This window comes from Callospermophilus lateralis, chromosome 3 (assembly GCF_048772815.1).
Source record: "Callospermophilus lateralis isolate mCalLat2 chromosome 3, mCalLat2.hap1, whole genome shotgun sequence".
Lineage (NCBI taxonomy): Eukaryota > Metazoa > Chordata > Mammalia > Rodentia > Sciuridae > Callospermophilus > Callospermophilus lateralis.
Genome location: NC_135307.1, coordinates 132,284,057 through 132,299,780, shown reverse-complemented (window position 1 = coordinate 132,299,780; position 15,724 = coordinate 132,284,057). Strand labels below are relative to the sequence as shown.

Here is a 15,724-nt window from a genome sequence, read left to right as displayed (position 1 = left end):
AGGATTTATGGCTGTTTTAATTTTTCTATCTTTCCTTCAGGCTTGAGAGATAGAGTCTCAAGGGCAGAGACTAGACCACATTAGTTTCTGAACCCTCAGCACCTGGCATAAAGCCTGGCATGGAGTAAAGTGCTTGTTGAATGAGCAACTATGACCTTCAGGATAAGAAATAGAATGTCCCAGTCCCTTTTACAAAGATGAAAGCTAGCCGGGCACAGTGGCACACATCCATGATCCCAGAGACTTGAGAGTCTGAAACAGACCACCAAGAAAGTTATTAGTGGATAGAGTTCAAAAGCAGAGAGATGCTAATTTTGTTATAGCTACACTAATCTAACCTCTGCAGGGGCCACATTTAAAACAACAACAACAACAACAAACTGATGAGCTGGAGGATATACCTAGGGTAGCTAGGGCTACCATACCCACTGTTACATGAGAAATGGCCTAGGATTGCAAGTTCAATCCAGCTTGGGCAACAATGGAGAAAGCTAAAGCCCAGGGATGGTAAGCCACTTGCCCAAGGTCACACAGCTGCTCAGTGGCAGAACAGGATTAGTTTCCAGACTCTTAAATCCCTAGACAGAGCTAGAATCTAGTGACTAAGGCAAGAGGATTGCAAGTTCAAGGTCAGCCTCAGCAACTAGTCTTCCTAGGAAGACAACACTACTTTATGTGTCCTCTCTCCTCTTGCTGGACTGAAAGCTCAGAGAGGAAAATATTATTGATCTCTCCATTTCTGCCTTCACAAGCTTTACTCAACTTTGACCCTTCACCAGAAATTTGGTTGTCTTTCCCCTAACCACCCTGGGGATGAAACCTAGAACCTTGAGCCTGCTAGACAGGATCTTTACTACTGAGCTCCATCCCTAGCCCTATAAATGTGGTTGAAGACAAAGAAAATCTGCTTGTTAAATCTGCAGATAGCAAGAACTGAGAAAGATGGATTATCCTATAGATTAACACTGGATGATAGGGCAGAATTCAAAAAGATCTAGGTCAGAAGGAAAGTGAGTGTGAGAAAAAGATGAGCTTTAAGTAAAAACAAAACTGAAACCAGGGTAAGATTTTTGCACTTCGCATAAAAAGATTTTAAATAGGTAGGAGTAGAGAGAACTTAGGTGAATAGGGATGTTGAAAACTTGTAGACTCAGGAATTAATGAAATAATGTGACCACCAAGAAAGTTATTAGTGGGTAAAGTACAAAAGCAGAGAGATGTTAATTTTGTTATAGCTACTCTAATCTAACCTCTGCAGGGGCCACATTTAAAAAAAAAAAAAAAAAACTGATAAGCTGGAGGATATACCTAGGGTAGCTAGGGCTACCATACCCACTGTTACATGAGAAATGGCCTAGAGGGAAAGTCCAATCCCACAATGTGCTACACAAGGCCTCCAGACTCAGTCCCCTCCATTTGTTCACTTCTGCACACTTGAATGACATGCATATTGCTATATGTTTATGCATACCATCCCCTCTATCTGGAATATTCTGCCAACAGTCTAGTTGGTGAGTACCTGTTTTCAAAATCTTTCTCAGTGTTTATTTCCTTCCTTAAAAAAATTATTTTTTAGTTGTAGATGAACACAATATCTTTATGTGATGCTGAGGATCAAACCCAGGGCCTCACATGTGCTAGGCAAGCACTCTACCACTGAGCCACAACCCCAGCCCAACTCCTTCCTTTTCAGACTGTCCTAACCAGGGGCTGGAGTTGCAGCTCAGTAGTGGAGCTTTGGCCTAGCACATGCGGGGCACTGGGTTTGATCCTCAGCATCATATAAAAACAAATAAATAAAATAAGGGTATGGTGTCCAACTACAATTAAAAAAAAAAAAATTTAAAAACTGTCCTAACCAAATCCCTAGACAGAGCTAGAATCTAGTGACTAAGGCAAGAGGATTGCAAGTTCAAGGTCAGCCTCAGCAACTAGTGAAACCCTGTCTCAACATAAAAAAATAAAAAGGGGTGGGATGCAGCTTAGCAGCAGAGCACCCTGGGTTCAATCCCCAGGATTAAAAGAAGGGAAAGAAAATTCCCAGGCAGAATTACTTTCTTTTCTCTTTCTTATTTTTCTTTCTTTTTTTTTTTCGGGGGGGGGGGGGCTGGTAAAGCAACCAAGAGGGCCTCTACCACTGAGCTACATCCTTAGCCCTTTTTAATTTTTTTTTTTTTTTTTTATGTTGAGACAGGGTCTCTCTAAGTTGCTGGGGCTGACCTTGAACATGTGATCCTCCTGCCTCAGCCTCCTGAGTTGCTGGGATTACAGTCATACACAACCACCCTCAGCTCTTTTCTAGTACTTTAATGTTCCCTTATACATAGTTTTGTAATTGTTATTTCACCCTGTGCCGTATTTTATTTATATGCCTGTCTCCCCTATTAGACTTAAGCTTCTTGCAGGCAGAGATCATGTGATCCCTGTTTCTAGCACAGCTGCCCTAGCCTGATACTCTCTTGATTTAAACAAATGAACCAAAACTTTTAGTGGTTTTCATTTTTAAATGTTTGATGGACCACACTGTAGATGACTAAAGGGATGTTACTGCACATACCTTCAAAGACCCAAGAACAGGCTGAATGGAGGCATGTGATCAAGAGATGGATTTGGGCTCCTAGGAGAAAATACTTTAGTATTGGTCAGTTCTTAGATTCCACCAATAGAAGCCTAATTTGGAGTAGCTTGAGCAAAAGATAAATTTTTTTGGCACTCAGATTCCAAGGAAAAGTTGAAATGCCAACTTGCAGGAAGGCCAAGGACAAAGCTGACAAATCTGGGAACACCTGCAACAAAGTACCTGAAAGATTTCAGGGCCCTGTGGCCCTTCCCTCCGCTGAAGACTTCCTTCTTCCTCAATGAAGATTGGCCTCCTCCATATTGTAGGAAGTATGGCTGCGGACAGCTTGAATCTCATAGCTTTCTACCACAGAGACACCAGCTTTCACTCCCAATTCCAGCAAAGAATGTTTTGATGGAGAACTTTCACAGACACAGCTTGGTGTCTGTGGTCAGGAAGATGGGGTACCATGAATAACCTGGTTTGGGTCAAATGTCAGTTGGCTGAGCTCAGGGATGAGATGCCATTTGGAACCACGCAGAGGGGGAAAACAATTTCCAAAAGGAATGGGGATGTGGGTGCAACCTGGAGAACTGAGGGTTTGAACTCCTTTATTCCCACTTTCTAACCATTATATCCACTTAGCTCCAAACACTTTCTGGTTGCACTCAGCGATATAGAAAAAGGAAGGACCAGTAAAAAGATTATGGTTACTCCTAATATTCAGCAACAGGTTTAGGCAGTGCTTAGCACTTCACTCTGGCAATTGTTGGATGAGACTTAATTATTCTTCTGGGCTTTATTAGTCCTCAACCCATTTCCCACCCCTGGTACTGGGAAATAAAGGCTGAAGGGGTGGAGGAGGTTCGATTACTCTAGAAGCATTTATTAAAGCCCCTGATTTATATTAGATCCTGGGAGAGATAGGGGAAGACACAAGACACACATCCAGAAGAGTTCCTGCCTCTAGGATGGGAGTCACCAATGGAGATGGTTGGGTTTGTGTGAGTGGACCAGCAGTCTAAGGGGTCATGAAGGTGGGGGTGGGGCTGCTGCCACAAGAGGCCTGTATCTTAGACCGCCTTGGCTCCTGTGGATCTAGTTCAAGCTCCCAAGCAGCATGCCTGGCTCCCCATCCCCGGGGCTGCTTCTCAAAATCAGCTTCGGGAGGTTCCTCACTGGCAAAATCCGAAGGGAACAAGGAAGGAGTGTGGACAGCAGCGGGGGTCGTGGGGTCTCCATTGAGGGGCCCATTCACAGTTCTGTTTCAAGGACAGCGCTTCCCTCCTCCCTGGGCTTTGCGCCGCCACGCCAGCGCAGCTTGACAGCCGTCGTGGGTCAGTGGAGGGGTGGCCAAGGGACTCGGCGCCGGCCCCTCCAGGCATGCCGTGGCGGGCCGGCGGGGGAGGGACAGCAGCAGGTGACAGCGCGGTTTCGGGCTATAAATAGGGGAGCGTCGCGCGGGCTGCAGGGGCCGGCGGCGGGGCTGGAGGCCGGCTGGAGGGCGGGCAGGGCGACGGCGCCATGGGGTCGCGGAGGGTCCCTAGTCGCAGCTGGGGCCTGGGCACGCGGGCGGGGACGGGTCCCGACGGCGAGGACGATGGGCCGGTGTGGATCCCCAGCCCGGCCAGCCGCAGCTACCTGCTCAGCGTGCGACCCGAGACCAGGTGAATAGCGCCGAGGGGCTGGGCAGCGCCGGGTAGGGCTCCTCTGGGGCGGGCGAGGCTCAGGGTGCCCCTGCTGGCTCGTGGCTGCTCCTCCTTGGAGACCTGGGTGGGGACCGCGCCCTTGGGCGCTCAGCCTAAAGCCTAAGGCTTGGAGACAGGGACAGGGACAGGCCAGAACGCCCCTCATGGCTTCTCCTGACCCCTCGTGGCTCAAGGGCTTCAGGCCTCTGGCAACTGAGAGGCCCAAGAGAGGAGCAAGGCCCTATTTGGGGGATTTCACAGGGCCTGAAGGTTTTCCTTATCTCCCCACCCCACAGTAGTTTCTGCTACTCCCTGGGACTGGATTCCAGAGCAAGCGATAAGGAAAGTTAGAGTGGCTGAAATTCCTCCCTGCTGGTAGGGAGGGGGAGCGCGCTGGTGGCAAGGAAGAGGGCCGGGGGACTGCCCTGAATGGGACCTGATTAGCTCAGGGTGGGGGACATTGACCGGGAAGAAAGAAACCTTGTAATAAGTAAGGGTCCTCCTCTGGGCCCAGGGCATTGGTCGTCTTCCCAGGGTCTATGTCAGGACTGGTGAGATGAAGGGGTGGAATCAAGGGCTGGTTCCTATCTGGGATACTGGGGATTGAGGACCTGAAGTTCTGAGGGAGCCAATTGTCCTGCCCTGTTGGGGGTGGGGATGAGCTGCCAGAGAGGGGTGGAACTGATGAGCCCTTCACTGGTCTTCCCAGAGGTAAAGAGAAGGCAATGAGAAGGATACATGTATTGCCAGGAAGACAGACACTTCCTGCCCATTCTGGGCAACTAAGTTTCCTTTCACACTGGAGCCTATTTTCAAAGGGGAATGTGATGGTTTGGCTATTGGGATAGTGTTGTTTCCTGGTCAGAATTTGTTGTGTATTATGCAGAAAATAGACTTTACTGTGAGACACTGTCTGGAGATCTCTTATTCTCCCTTCATTAAACAGCATAAAAACAGACATCAAGGACATTCGGGAAAAGTCCTGGGCACTTCCTCTAGGATTGGCTGAGTCCTATTGACCTTGGAGTTGGAAAAGTTCAAATGTAACCGGAACCTGTTTCTGCATAAAACACGTCAAATGGTGTCACATGTCTGGGGCAGGGCTGAGGGCTCCTGTTAGTGACTGAGTCAGACTTGAGAAGGTCCCTAGCTGCCAGGAAAAAATGCCCCTTCCTCTTAAGTACTGTCTCTACTTAAACATGGGAATGAAATGTGGTAATTTGTTCTGGTCTTTAATGAAGGGCACTCCCTGTGGGGGCCTCACATTTGTCACAGTGACTTGTCTGGGCTTTTAAAATTTTTTAGTTTTTAGTAATGGGGATTGAACCCAGAGGTGCTCTACCACTGAGCCACATCTTCAGCCCTTTTTATTTTTTTATTTTGATATAGGTTTCCCTAAATTGCCCAGGCTGGTTTCAAACTTAAGATCTCCAGCCTCAGCCTCCAGAGGCACTGGGATATAGGTGTGCACTACCATACCTGGCTTATCTGGGGTCTGTTGCCTGCTTCTGGCCTTATCCAATACCAGTGCAACAAGGAGAAAGAAAGCAGGATTCTTCTTAGAGCAGTGATGAGGAAGAGAAGGAAAGGTGGTTCAAAATCCAGGTGGATTGGGGAAGACTATTAGGAACAAGGCTGGAGAGTGGACACAGTGCTGCTGTCTGGCTGAGCAGTTGTGTGATGGACATTTTCATTGCATATTTGATGTACTCAAAGTAGTGTGTCAGCCAGAGAGCAGCAGGTGGGAAAGAAGTGGCAGTCTCAAGGCCTCTTGGACCTGAATGGGGATGCTCGTAAAAGGATTGAACCTGAGGATTGAACCCAGGGCCTTACACATGCCAGTCAAGTGCTCTACCACTGAGCTACATCCCCACATCCAAAAGGAGTCTCTTTGCCTTTAGAGGGACAGGATAGGCACAGTGGGAAAGAAGGTTTTTTAGTCTTGGATTTTGGACTATGTTATGCCCCTGTAGTTTTCTGTTTTCTGTCAACTGGACAAAACTGGACCCCCACCCCACCCCCTTCACAGGTTCTGTGAGACAAGGAGAAAGAATTATTTGGCCTCTGGAAGAGCCTTTGGCCAAAGAAGGGACAATGTGAATGGGACTGCTTGGGGAGGGCCAGCTGGAGGAGGCACCACAGAGTCTGCTGTCCCTCAGAACAGCCTGACTGCCTATGGGGATGTGTAGAGGGCTGAAGGGAGAAAGAGGGTCCTTTAAGGACCTTGTCAACTATATCTGGCTCCGTCCAGCTGAGCCTTGACTATCCCAGGGTCCTAACTGTAAGGCAAAGTTCTGCTCCCACTCACTCTTGACTCTACTCAACTGGGTCTACCTTGAGACTAAACATTTTCTGGGTGTACTTTTACATGGAGCTCTTGAGGCATTATTTTCAAGGGTCTTTGTGAGTGTGGATTCTCCCTGAGAGTCTATGAGCAGCTGGGCAATGGCTGAGGCTCCAGAAGCCTTGGTCCCGGTCTAGATTCTATGTCACTATGCACGTCTTCCTTCCCTCTGCCCCAAGACCCCTGGAAGGGTTTCCAGTCCAATGTCAGCTCAAGGATACTTACTGAGGTTAAAGGTGTGTAGAGAGTTCCACCAACTGTCTGGACTGAGAGGCCAAGCCTCTTCAGTCACCCAGCCCGTAGGACCTCACTCCTATGGGAAAGTGGCATATGGCTACCTAGAATAGGATGAGGAGTGAAAGCATTTATGATGAATTTGCTTTTATGGGACACACAGACGTTTTATTTCAGATGAGATCGGGCACATTCAGGTTGGTATTACTATAGGCAGAAATTTCATTTCATTTCATGGAGTCCCAGGTCCTGGTAGACTCAGAGGAACAGCAGAACTATCATGTTATTACAGATAGCTCCAAAACAAGCTTTGCTATTCTTTAGGGTTGGATGTCTAGGGTTAGAGCAACTGAGGCATCAGGCCAGGACTTTCCATGTCTTTTATGTCCCAGAATACATGAAATGTAGAAAGAACAACAGGCCCCCAGCTTCTATGACACTTCTTGTTCCCTCCCTAGGTCTACTTTACTTCTTTGTGAAGACACCTTTCTTTCCTGGGTCTTGAATTCCCATTCTAAAATATGAAAGCAACACAAAGAACTCTTTAAATAAAGTCTTTCTGCCCCAACATTTGATTTCTCTGATTCAGAACTCCTCAAAGACAGCAAATATGGAGCTCCCTGCCGGGGCCAGAGCCAATGGGGTACTGGCAGGTCTTCTACCTTCTGAAGACAAGGAGCTCCATCAGCCCAGGATTCCTCCTGATCTAACATGTAAGAGCAAGACCTAGAGAAAGCAGGACTTGGGGCCAGGATGCAGAGCTTCACAAACAGCCTGGAGAGAGCTGGTGAGAGGGCTTATTATTCTAGTTCAGTCCCATGCCCACATGCAGGTGGAACTTGTCATTTCCTCTCTAATTTAGAAACCTGACTCTCCCCCTCTCCTTCCCAGGGAAGAAATCCAAACCCAAAGAAGAAGAAATATCTCATTTCTAAGGAGAGAGACAAAGGAAGTTTATGGTCCAGGAAAGGATGGAGTTGGCCAGTGCCTCAGAACCAAGGGAAGTTCGCCCACACAGCCTCCAGAGGATTTTTAAGGCTCTGAGCAAAAGCAGCTGCATTCTTGCTCCTCCTTACCATTTCTTTTCTGGAGCAGCAGCTCCCTCTGGGGGACAGGACCCTTCCTGTTTCACAAATGCGATCTTACACTTCTCCCCTCCTTGTCTTCCCTTCCCCCTTCTTCCTTTCTCTCTCCCTTCCCCCTCTCTTTTCAGAGAATGTGGGTTGAATACGTATTGTATGCCTGACTCTGTGCTAGGAGCTACAGAAACTACAAAAAGATCTAGATTTGAAGGCTTGATGGGTAGGACTTAGTTGAACAGAAGGAAGGAGAGAGGACTTTTAGAGCTGGGAGGACAAAAGTAAAGGCCATGGACACAACCATGCCAGTCAGGGACAGGTCTGGCTCCATGGAACCTGAGTTCCATTGGGAAAGTGAGAGAACCGTAGTTGTAGTGTGGCTGAGAGCAGATCAAGGAGGGCCTTAAAAACAGAGTCAGGGAGTTGGGTCTCAATATAATGCTGATCCTGCAGCATTTTGTTCAGAGGTGGAGTTTGGGATTAAAGAGGAAGGAGACTGAGGTGATCATCAAACATGGAGCAATGACGATCTAGATCAGAGCCCAACAGTAGGAGCAGAGAGAAAGAGAAAAAGGCTGAGAATTACTGCCTGACTAGATTTGAGGCATGGAGGAGAGAAGGAGTCCAAGATGGTATATTTTGACCTTAGGAATTTGAGAGAATGCTGGTGGTATCTACAAACCTAGGAGTATTGGAGGGAAAGCCAGGTTTTAGGGAACAGGATATATGGGTTTTGTTTGTCTGTTTGTTTGTTTTTTTTGTGTGTTTTCTCTTGGTGGTACTGGGGATTGAAACTTGGGTTACTCTACTGCATCCCCATCCCTTTTATTTTATTTTTTGGTACCAGGGATTGAACCTAGGGGTACTTAACCACTGAGCCACATCCCCAGTCCTTTTTATCCATTTATTATCTTTTAAAAAAAAAAAAAAATATATATATATATATATATATATATATATATATATGGTCTCCTTATGCTGCTTAAGGTATCACTAAGTTGCTGAGGCTTGCTTTTAACTTGTGATTCTCCTGCCTCAGTCTCCCAAATCGCTGGGATTGTGGGTGTGCTCCACCATGCCCTTTTACTTTTGATTTTGAGGCAGGGTCTCACTAAATTGCTGAGGCTGGCCTGGAACTTGCCATTCTCCTGCCTCAGCCCTGAGTTGCTGGGATTACAGGCATGTGCCACCATGCCCAGCTAAGGTCATTTCTTTATGACCGCAAAACCAAACCCATGCCAAACGCAGTGGTGCACACCTGTAATCCCAGCTATTCTGGAAGCTGAGGCAGGAAAATCACAAATTCAAGGATAGCCCAGGAAGCTTAGTGAGACCCGGTGGCTTCAATATAAAAAATAAAAGGACTGGGAATGTGGCTCAGTCCTAGAGCACCCCTGAGTTCAATCCCCAGTACGAAAAGGAAGGAAGGAAGGAAGGAAGGAAGGAAGGAAGGAAGGAAGGAAGGAAGGAAGGAAAGAGAAAGAAAGGCAGGCATGATAGCTCACACCTGTAATCCCAGTGGCTCAGGAGGCTGAGACAGAAGGATCATGGGTTCAAAGCCAGTCTCAGCAATAGCAGGGTGCTAAGTAATTCAGGGATTCCCTGTCTCTAAATAAAATACAAAATAGGGCTGGGGATGTGGCTCCGTGGCCAAATGCCCCTGAGTTTAATCCCTGGTAGAGAGAGAGAGAGAGAGAGAGACCTACAAAACAAAAACAACATCAACAAGTTCACATGGGCACATGCTATATGCAGTCTTAGAGCTTTCTGTGGTTAGAAATGTAGATCACAATTGCCATTGTACAGGCTGGGCTGTCAAACAGGAAGGGAGAGTATTTCTGCAGCTGGAGGGGATATGGGCTGGTGGCCTTGGCCATCTCCCAAAGAGCTGAGGTCCAGGGCTCCACAGGAGATATTTGTGTTAGAAAAGGTAGAGGGAGAGGTAGAAGTCAGGTTCGTTCCAAGGGCCTAGAATTCCCTTGGAGCAGCCTTGTGTGGGGTCTCCTCCCTCGGTGCACAACCAGGCCCTGGTTAGTGCCCCAGGCAGGAGGGTGATCAGTGCCTCAAGCTTGGAGGGGCCTCGTGTTGGTTTGAGCAATCTGGGTCCCTCCAGGCTCTGCTGGATTAACTGCTTTGTTTTTTCTCCTCTTCTTCACTCTCCCAGCTGGTTTGCCTTGCTCTTTAACCAACTTTAACATATTAATAGTGGGTGTTCTCCAAGCCACCTGTCTTCTTCTTAGCTTGTGAAGGGAATTTCCAGGAACGAGGCTCTCCCTCTCAAAAGGCAGAGAGTGAAATCAGGAGCTGCCCCAGCCTGGTGTGCTGTGTGCTGGGGAATTGGCATAAGGCTCTCTCTGGAAACAGAAACCCAAGTGCCCCAGGCACACCTTTTTCCCAGCTCAGCCCCAAGGACCTCCTTCCTGCCTAACCATTTTTCTGGACTCTGCTGCCTTTAACCAGCTCTTGGTTTCAGATACATTGGTGTCCAGTGGTGAGGCCACTTGCTAACTGGAGCAAGCCAACTAAGACAGCTGGTCCCTTTTAATAGAAAGGCCTCCGGGGCCCCAGATGGTGGCTGATTAATACTTCATGACTGTTGTTGATTTTGCCTCATCCTCTCTTTGCTTTTTTGGCCTAATGATTCCATTTGCTGTTTTTGCTTAGCTTATCAAGCAACCGGTTGTCTCACCCCAGCTCTGGAAGGTAAATGCACATTGCATTACATTTCTCGGACTGTTTTTTTCTTGGGTCTGGGTCTTGAGGGGCCAATGGGTGACTGCTTGTGCACTAACCAGACTGCATGGGTTGAGGGGAGGGTGAGAAGTGAGAGGGTACTCACATGAGCATGGACAGGAACCAGAGATGATGCTTGCATGGGCCATTTCAAAGGGGCACAGGGACCCAGGAATAGAGATATGGGCAGGGCTCTCAGATGCCTGCAGTGACCTCTCTTTGCCTTTGGGACAGATACCATGAGAATAGAGCAGAGAGCCACCAGTCACATGACCCACTCTTTCCTCATCTTAAGTTTTCATGTTTTTTGTAACTACATATCTAGGTTTGACATCTTATTCATCTTCTAACCATGGCTCCTGCCTTTAACATTTATATTTTCCCACAGTCCCTTAAGTTCTTCTTTCACCTTCTCTTTCTCTGATTTTTTCCTTTTCTTGATTCCTCACCGCTGCTGCAGACTGTGAACTCCGTGAAATCAGAGAATATCATATTACTGTATTCCTGCATTAGCTTGTTCTCAACCTGCTGCAGAGCCAGGGCAGGGCCTGAGCAAGCCCACGGTTGATGTTTACTGGTGGAAAGACTGTCTGTCCTCTTGCCTCCCAAGCTGGGGACAACTCTTTACCCCTGGCTAAACTGTTACCATCACAGTGGGAACATTTCCTGGCTACTTCCCACCCCATGGCCCCATCCCAGACTCCAGAAGATTCAGGGAGAGTGGCTACCTTTTCATGACAGAGGATGTTTTCTGAGTAGCTAACCATGTCTACAGGCATGGTTAGTGCCTACTAAGCACATGTCCTTGATGTTGATGAACATCGAGGAGACTTTGTTCTGGGTGGCTCAGGGTTGGAAAAGAGTATATCCCAACTGATTCAAAGAGTGTGGAAGTGCTGAAAGAGAGAGGATCTGGGGTTTATTCAAAGTAAGGTACCTACCAAATCTAAGAGCAAGGTTAGGTTCCATTGAACATCATGAAAACCAACGATTCAGGGTTCCATTGAACATCATGAAAACCAACGATTCAGGGTTCCATTGAACATCATGAAAACCAACGATTCAGATGTCAGGGTTGGAAAGATCATTCCCAGATGTACACAGACCTCCCGGCTTTCTAGGGGACCTGATGGAGCACACTCAGTCCATGCACATCTGAATGGTTTGGAGGATAGGAACAAGAAGCTGTAGACATTCAGCAGAATATGACAGTGTATACAGTGATTTTTTTCCTGTCTCCCCAGATGCATCCCAAGCCCACTTCCCTAGAGGGAGGGCTTTCTAGCCACACTTAGTTTACTTATGGTTTTCTAATATAAACTATTTTATGATATAGTTTAGGTCTTTGTGTGGAAAATTCAAGGAAAATCTTTTTCCATTCAAAATGAGTCTAGCATGAGCACTTATCTCTGCAAATTTTCTTGAAGCAGTTTCCTTACTTATCCAGTAGTGAAATGATTTTCTTAGACTTGCCCAAGAGCTTTCTCCCTAAGAGCCTAAGCAGAATATTGGATCCAGACTTGTACACAGATGAGATAGGATATAAATTCTGTAGGGGTTCATACTTAGGGATGTTTTGAATTAGTTACAGAATCATATACATTGAATTACATTTGGCCTGAAATTTTCTAGAAAGTGTTAATGGAAGTTTGGTATTTTCCCAGTCAGAAATTGCTATCAGTATGACAGCAGCAAGAAACATTTCTAGATGTTAATATTTTCTGAGTGTTCAGAGAGTTGATAGCTTCGGTCTCAAAAGACACTCTGTTTGAGTGACTTAGCTTATCGGACAGTTGAGTTCTAGGTGAGAGGGTACTGCAGAGAATGTTCAGAATGCATCTGACTGCAGCTGTGCAGTGTGCAGGTGTGTGAGAAGTTGGGATCCCCATCCTCAATAGATTTTTTTGGGGGAGGCCTCCTGTCAACTCCCTGAATGCCCCAGTGTCTGTGGAGAAGCTACAGTAGACCCCCATCAATCCAGAAGTCTTTTTTGATTTGAGACGCTCTTCCTGGGTCTCAACCTTTCTCCTCAAACTCAAGTCCAGAACAATATTCACAGAAAAGATACACTGAATGTAGAGCTCCTCCCTGAAAAGTACTTAGGTTGCTTGTGCTCCCATAAACTCACTCCACCCCTGATGGAGAGTCATAGACAGATGACTGTTGCCCTTGGGGGACCACCTCTTTCTCCGAGACCTGGAAAAAGGCACCTTTGAATGTTTGTCTTCCTCCACAGTTCCTCCTGCTCTGCCCACTCTTTCCCCTCATTGTCCCTGCTGCTCACAGAGAGTGTGTGCCTGGGAGGGGGAGGGGGGCTGGGCACAGCTTGAGCACCACACCACCTGTCTATGTGGTTGCGCTTCATGCCTGGGAACGCACTGTGTCTGCTGGCCCATGAAAGGGGTTGGCACTGTGGTTTGGTTTGCTTCCTGTGTCCAGGAAAGAGTGGACCATAAGCCTTGAGCAGTGTTGGTGAGTTTGTTCTGGACTCAGTAAGCCCATGGGTGACCCTGAATTCTGGGAGATGGATCATCACAGGGGCACTAAGAGTCCCTGGCTTTTGCAGGAGTGGGTCTGTTTGGCTTGGCAGCCCTGCTGGTTGGTCCTGGATTTGCCAGCCCTGTTTTCACTTCAGCATGTGGTGTCCAGGGATGGAGCAGGAGACTCACCCCTGGCTTTCCAGTGCTGGTCCAAGGCCCTGTTTGGGGACCAGGAGCCTATGGGCAGCAGCCTGCCTGTTGTGATGGGTGTGGGTCAAAATTCCATCCAACACCTTGGTACCATCCCTACCCCACCTGGCCAAGAGGCCCAGGCTTCCTTGAAGAAAAAAAGGGCTGGAGCTTTGGCCATAGGATGACAGACAGACATGGTAAGATTTAAGCTGTCCTGGACAAGTTCAGGCTATGGTAAGTTTCCTGGGGGAGGGCCGCTCTGAACAGCTCTTTGCCTTTCCTAGGAGCACCTTCTGCTCCATCATTGCTCAGCTCACAGAGGAGACCCAGCCACTATTCGAAACCACACTCAAGTCCCGGGCTGTGTCCGAGGACAGCGACGTCAGGTTCACCTGCATTGTCACAGGTAATGAGACTGTCTATGGTCCATGCCAAGGCCTCTGCATGGAGCAGGGTCCAGGGTGGCTGGGGGGACAGGTGTGGCGGGGTGATGGGTCATGTGTACAAAACTGTGCAAGTTGACATTTGCTTTCCAGCTTTGTCTCCAGTTTGATCTCTGTGTGGGCAAGTGTCCCTTTCTCCTCCCCTTCTGGAGTCCCATATATACACTGTTATTCTTCAAAATCTGTCCTCAGTAAAGTTTCCTCACCCTCAGGCATACTTACATCCCTGATGAGTTGATCTTTGAAGCCATCTCTCTGAATGCCCCATTTTCACAGTTGAGTAGTTTGTGGCTTGCAAGTATCAAGCCTGAGAGGCAATGATGTGGTAATTCTGATTTCAGATCCTAGAGGCAAACTGCCTGACTTGGAATCCTGGCTCAGCTCCTTTGTAGAATATGGTATTAAGTAGCTTGTATCACTTCTTAGTTGCCTGTAAAGTGGGAACAATAATACAATGAATTTCATAGGATTGTAAAACTGAGTTAATACCTGCAAAGCATTTGGAACAGTACCTGGCATACAAGTAAGTACTATGCAAGTATTAGGAATTAAGACTAGGGTTGTTTGTATTTCACTGAGCTCCATGGTAGAATTTGGAGTAATTTTGGCAAACTAGGAAGCAGAGTGATACCCTTAGAAGGGGAGAATGGGAGCTGGGAGCACTGGGAAGTTGGCTCCAGGAGTCATTCCCTCTCCTCACCAAAGCACAGCCTAGTTGCAGGGACTGACCTGCCTCAAGGGCCTGCAGAATATCCACCTCCATGGGTCTCTACCCCTCCCAGCTACACAGCCACCAGGTCAAGGGTCCCTATCCCAGCTTCCTTTGAGAGCCTATTTTCTCAGTTAGTCAAGGGCATGGGTGATTTCCAGCTGTGACATTTCCTGATTCTGGGGCATTCATCTACCCCACCCAGCTAAACAGCTTCTTTGGGATTGGGATTCCCATAGACAGTTCTCTGCCTTCCCTAGAACCCTGCAGCACCAGGCTGAGAACACTGCTCGAGGGACAGAGTTACCTGTGTCCCCTACCTGGGCTCAGCACAGTGCATTTTGCAATGTTTGTTTCCATTGTCATTGAAACCTTGCAAAACCCTGTGAAGTAAGTGCTATTATTAGTCCAGTTTTGCAGAGTTGAAAACTGCCTGGGTGACCTGTCTAGTTCCACAGGACTGGTGAGGAGGAGGTCCTGCTTTTTCTCTGCAGTGTCCACACCTGCATTTCCTTGCCACTTCAGCACTAACAGTTTTCTAGAATAATCCGGTTCTTTCACCACTCTGTGGTTTCTTCTTTATTTAGGATGTTGATAATCCCTATTTTTGAAGAAAATTAAATTTTATCAAATTAATGCATGCATGTAGTTCAAATTATACTAAAATACATTACCATAACAGTTCATGCCTTCCGCCGATTTGTCTTCCCAGAAGCAACCGTTTGTAGCTTTTAGTGGTCTTTTGCAGCCTGTATACATTTCCACAGTGCTAAGTAATAAGTAAATACTTCTAACTCTTGAGTCTTTTTTTTTTTTTTTTTTTTTTTTTTTGTGGTACTGGGAATTGTACCCAGGGATACTCTACCAGTAAGCTCTGTCCCCAGCTCTTTTTAAAATTTTATTTTGAGACAGGATCTTGCCAGTTTGCCAGGTTGGATTCAAACTTGTGGGTCCTCCTACCCCTCAGCCTCCTGAGTAGCTGGGACTATAAGAGTAAGACATTGCACCCTGCCAGAAATTATCTTTTATATCTTCATTTTCTCTATTTCCCTTTTTATCTCTTCCATATAGTTATAATGTGATTTTTGCTTAAATCAATATTTACTGTTTCCCTTATTATACCTTTGTGCTATGAGTCATAACTGAATATTGTAGTACATAATGTTATACTATAATAGTGTACTATGTTATAATCACACTGCCAATGATTATATACATTGTATATACAATATATGAGCATGTATACATAACATAATAATTAT

At 46.8% G+C, this 15,724-nt stretch overlaps 1 protein-coding gene across 3 annotated transcripts in view; it reads left to right on the top strand.

The window, feature by feature from the left end:
* Window positions 1–3,914: 3,914 nt before the first annotated feature.
* Alpk3 (alpha kinase 3) overlaps window positions 3,915–15,724 on the top strand; it is a 50,049-nt gene continuing 38,239 nt past the window's right edge. For 2 of the 3 annotated variants that reach the window (XM_076851292.2, XM_076851294.2), the window contains exons 1-3: window positions 3,915–4,227; window positions 10,570–10,608; window positions 13,595–13,716. In XM_076851292.2, the coding sequence (XP_076707407.2) occupies window positions 4,085–4,227; window positions 10,570–10,608; window positions 13,595–13,716 (304 nt within the window). In that variant the 5' untranslated portion in view covers window positions 3,915–4,084. The remainder of the gene's footprint in view (window positions 4,228–10,569; window positions 10,609–13,594; window positions 13,717–15,724) is intronic. The other variant, XM_076851293.2, reaches the window with a different exon arrangement.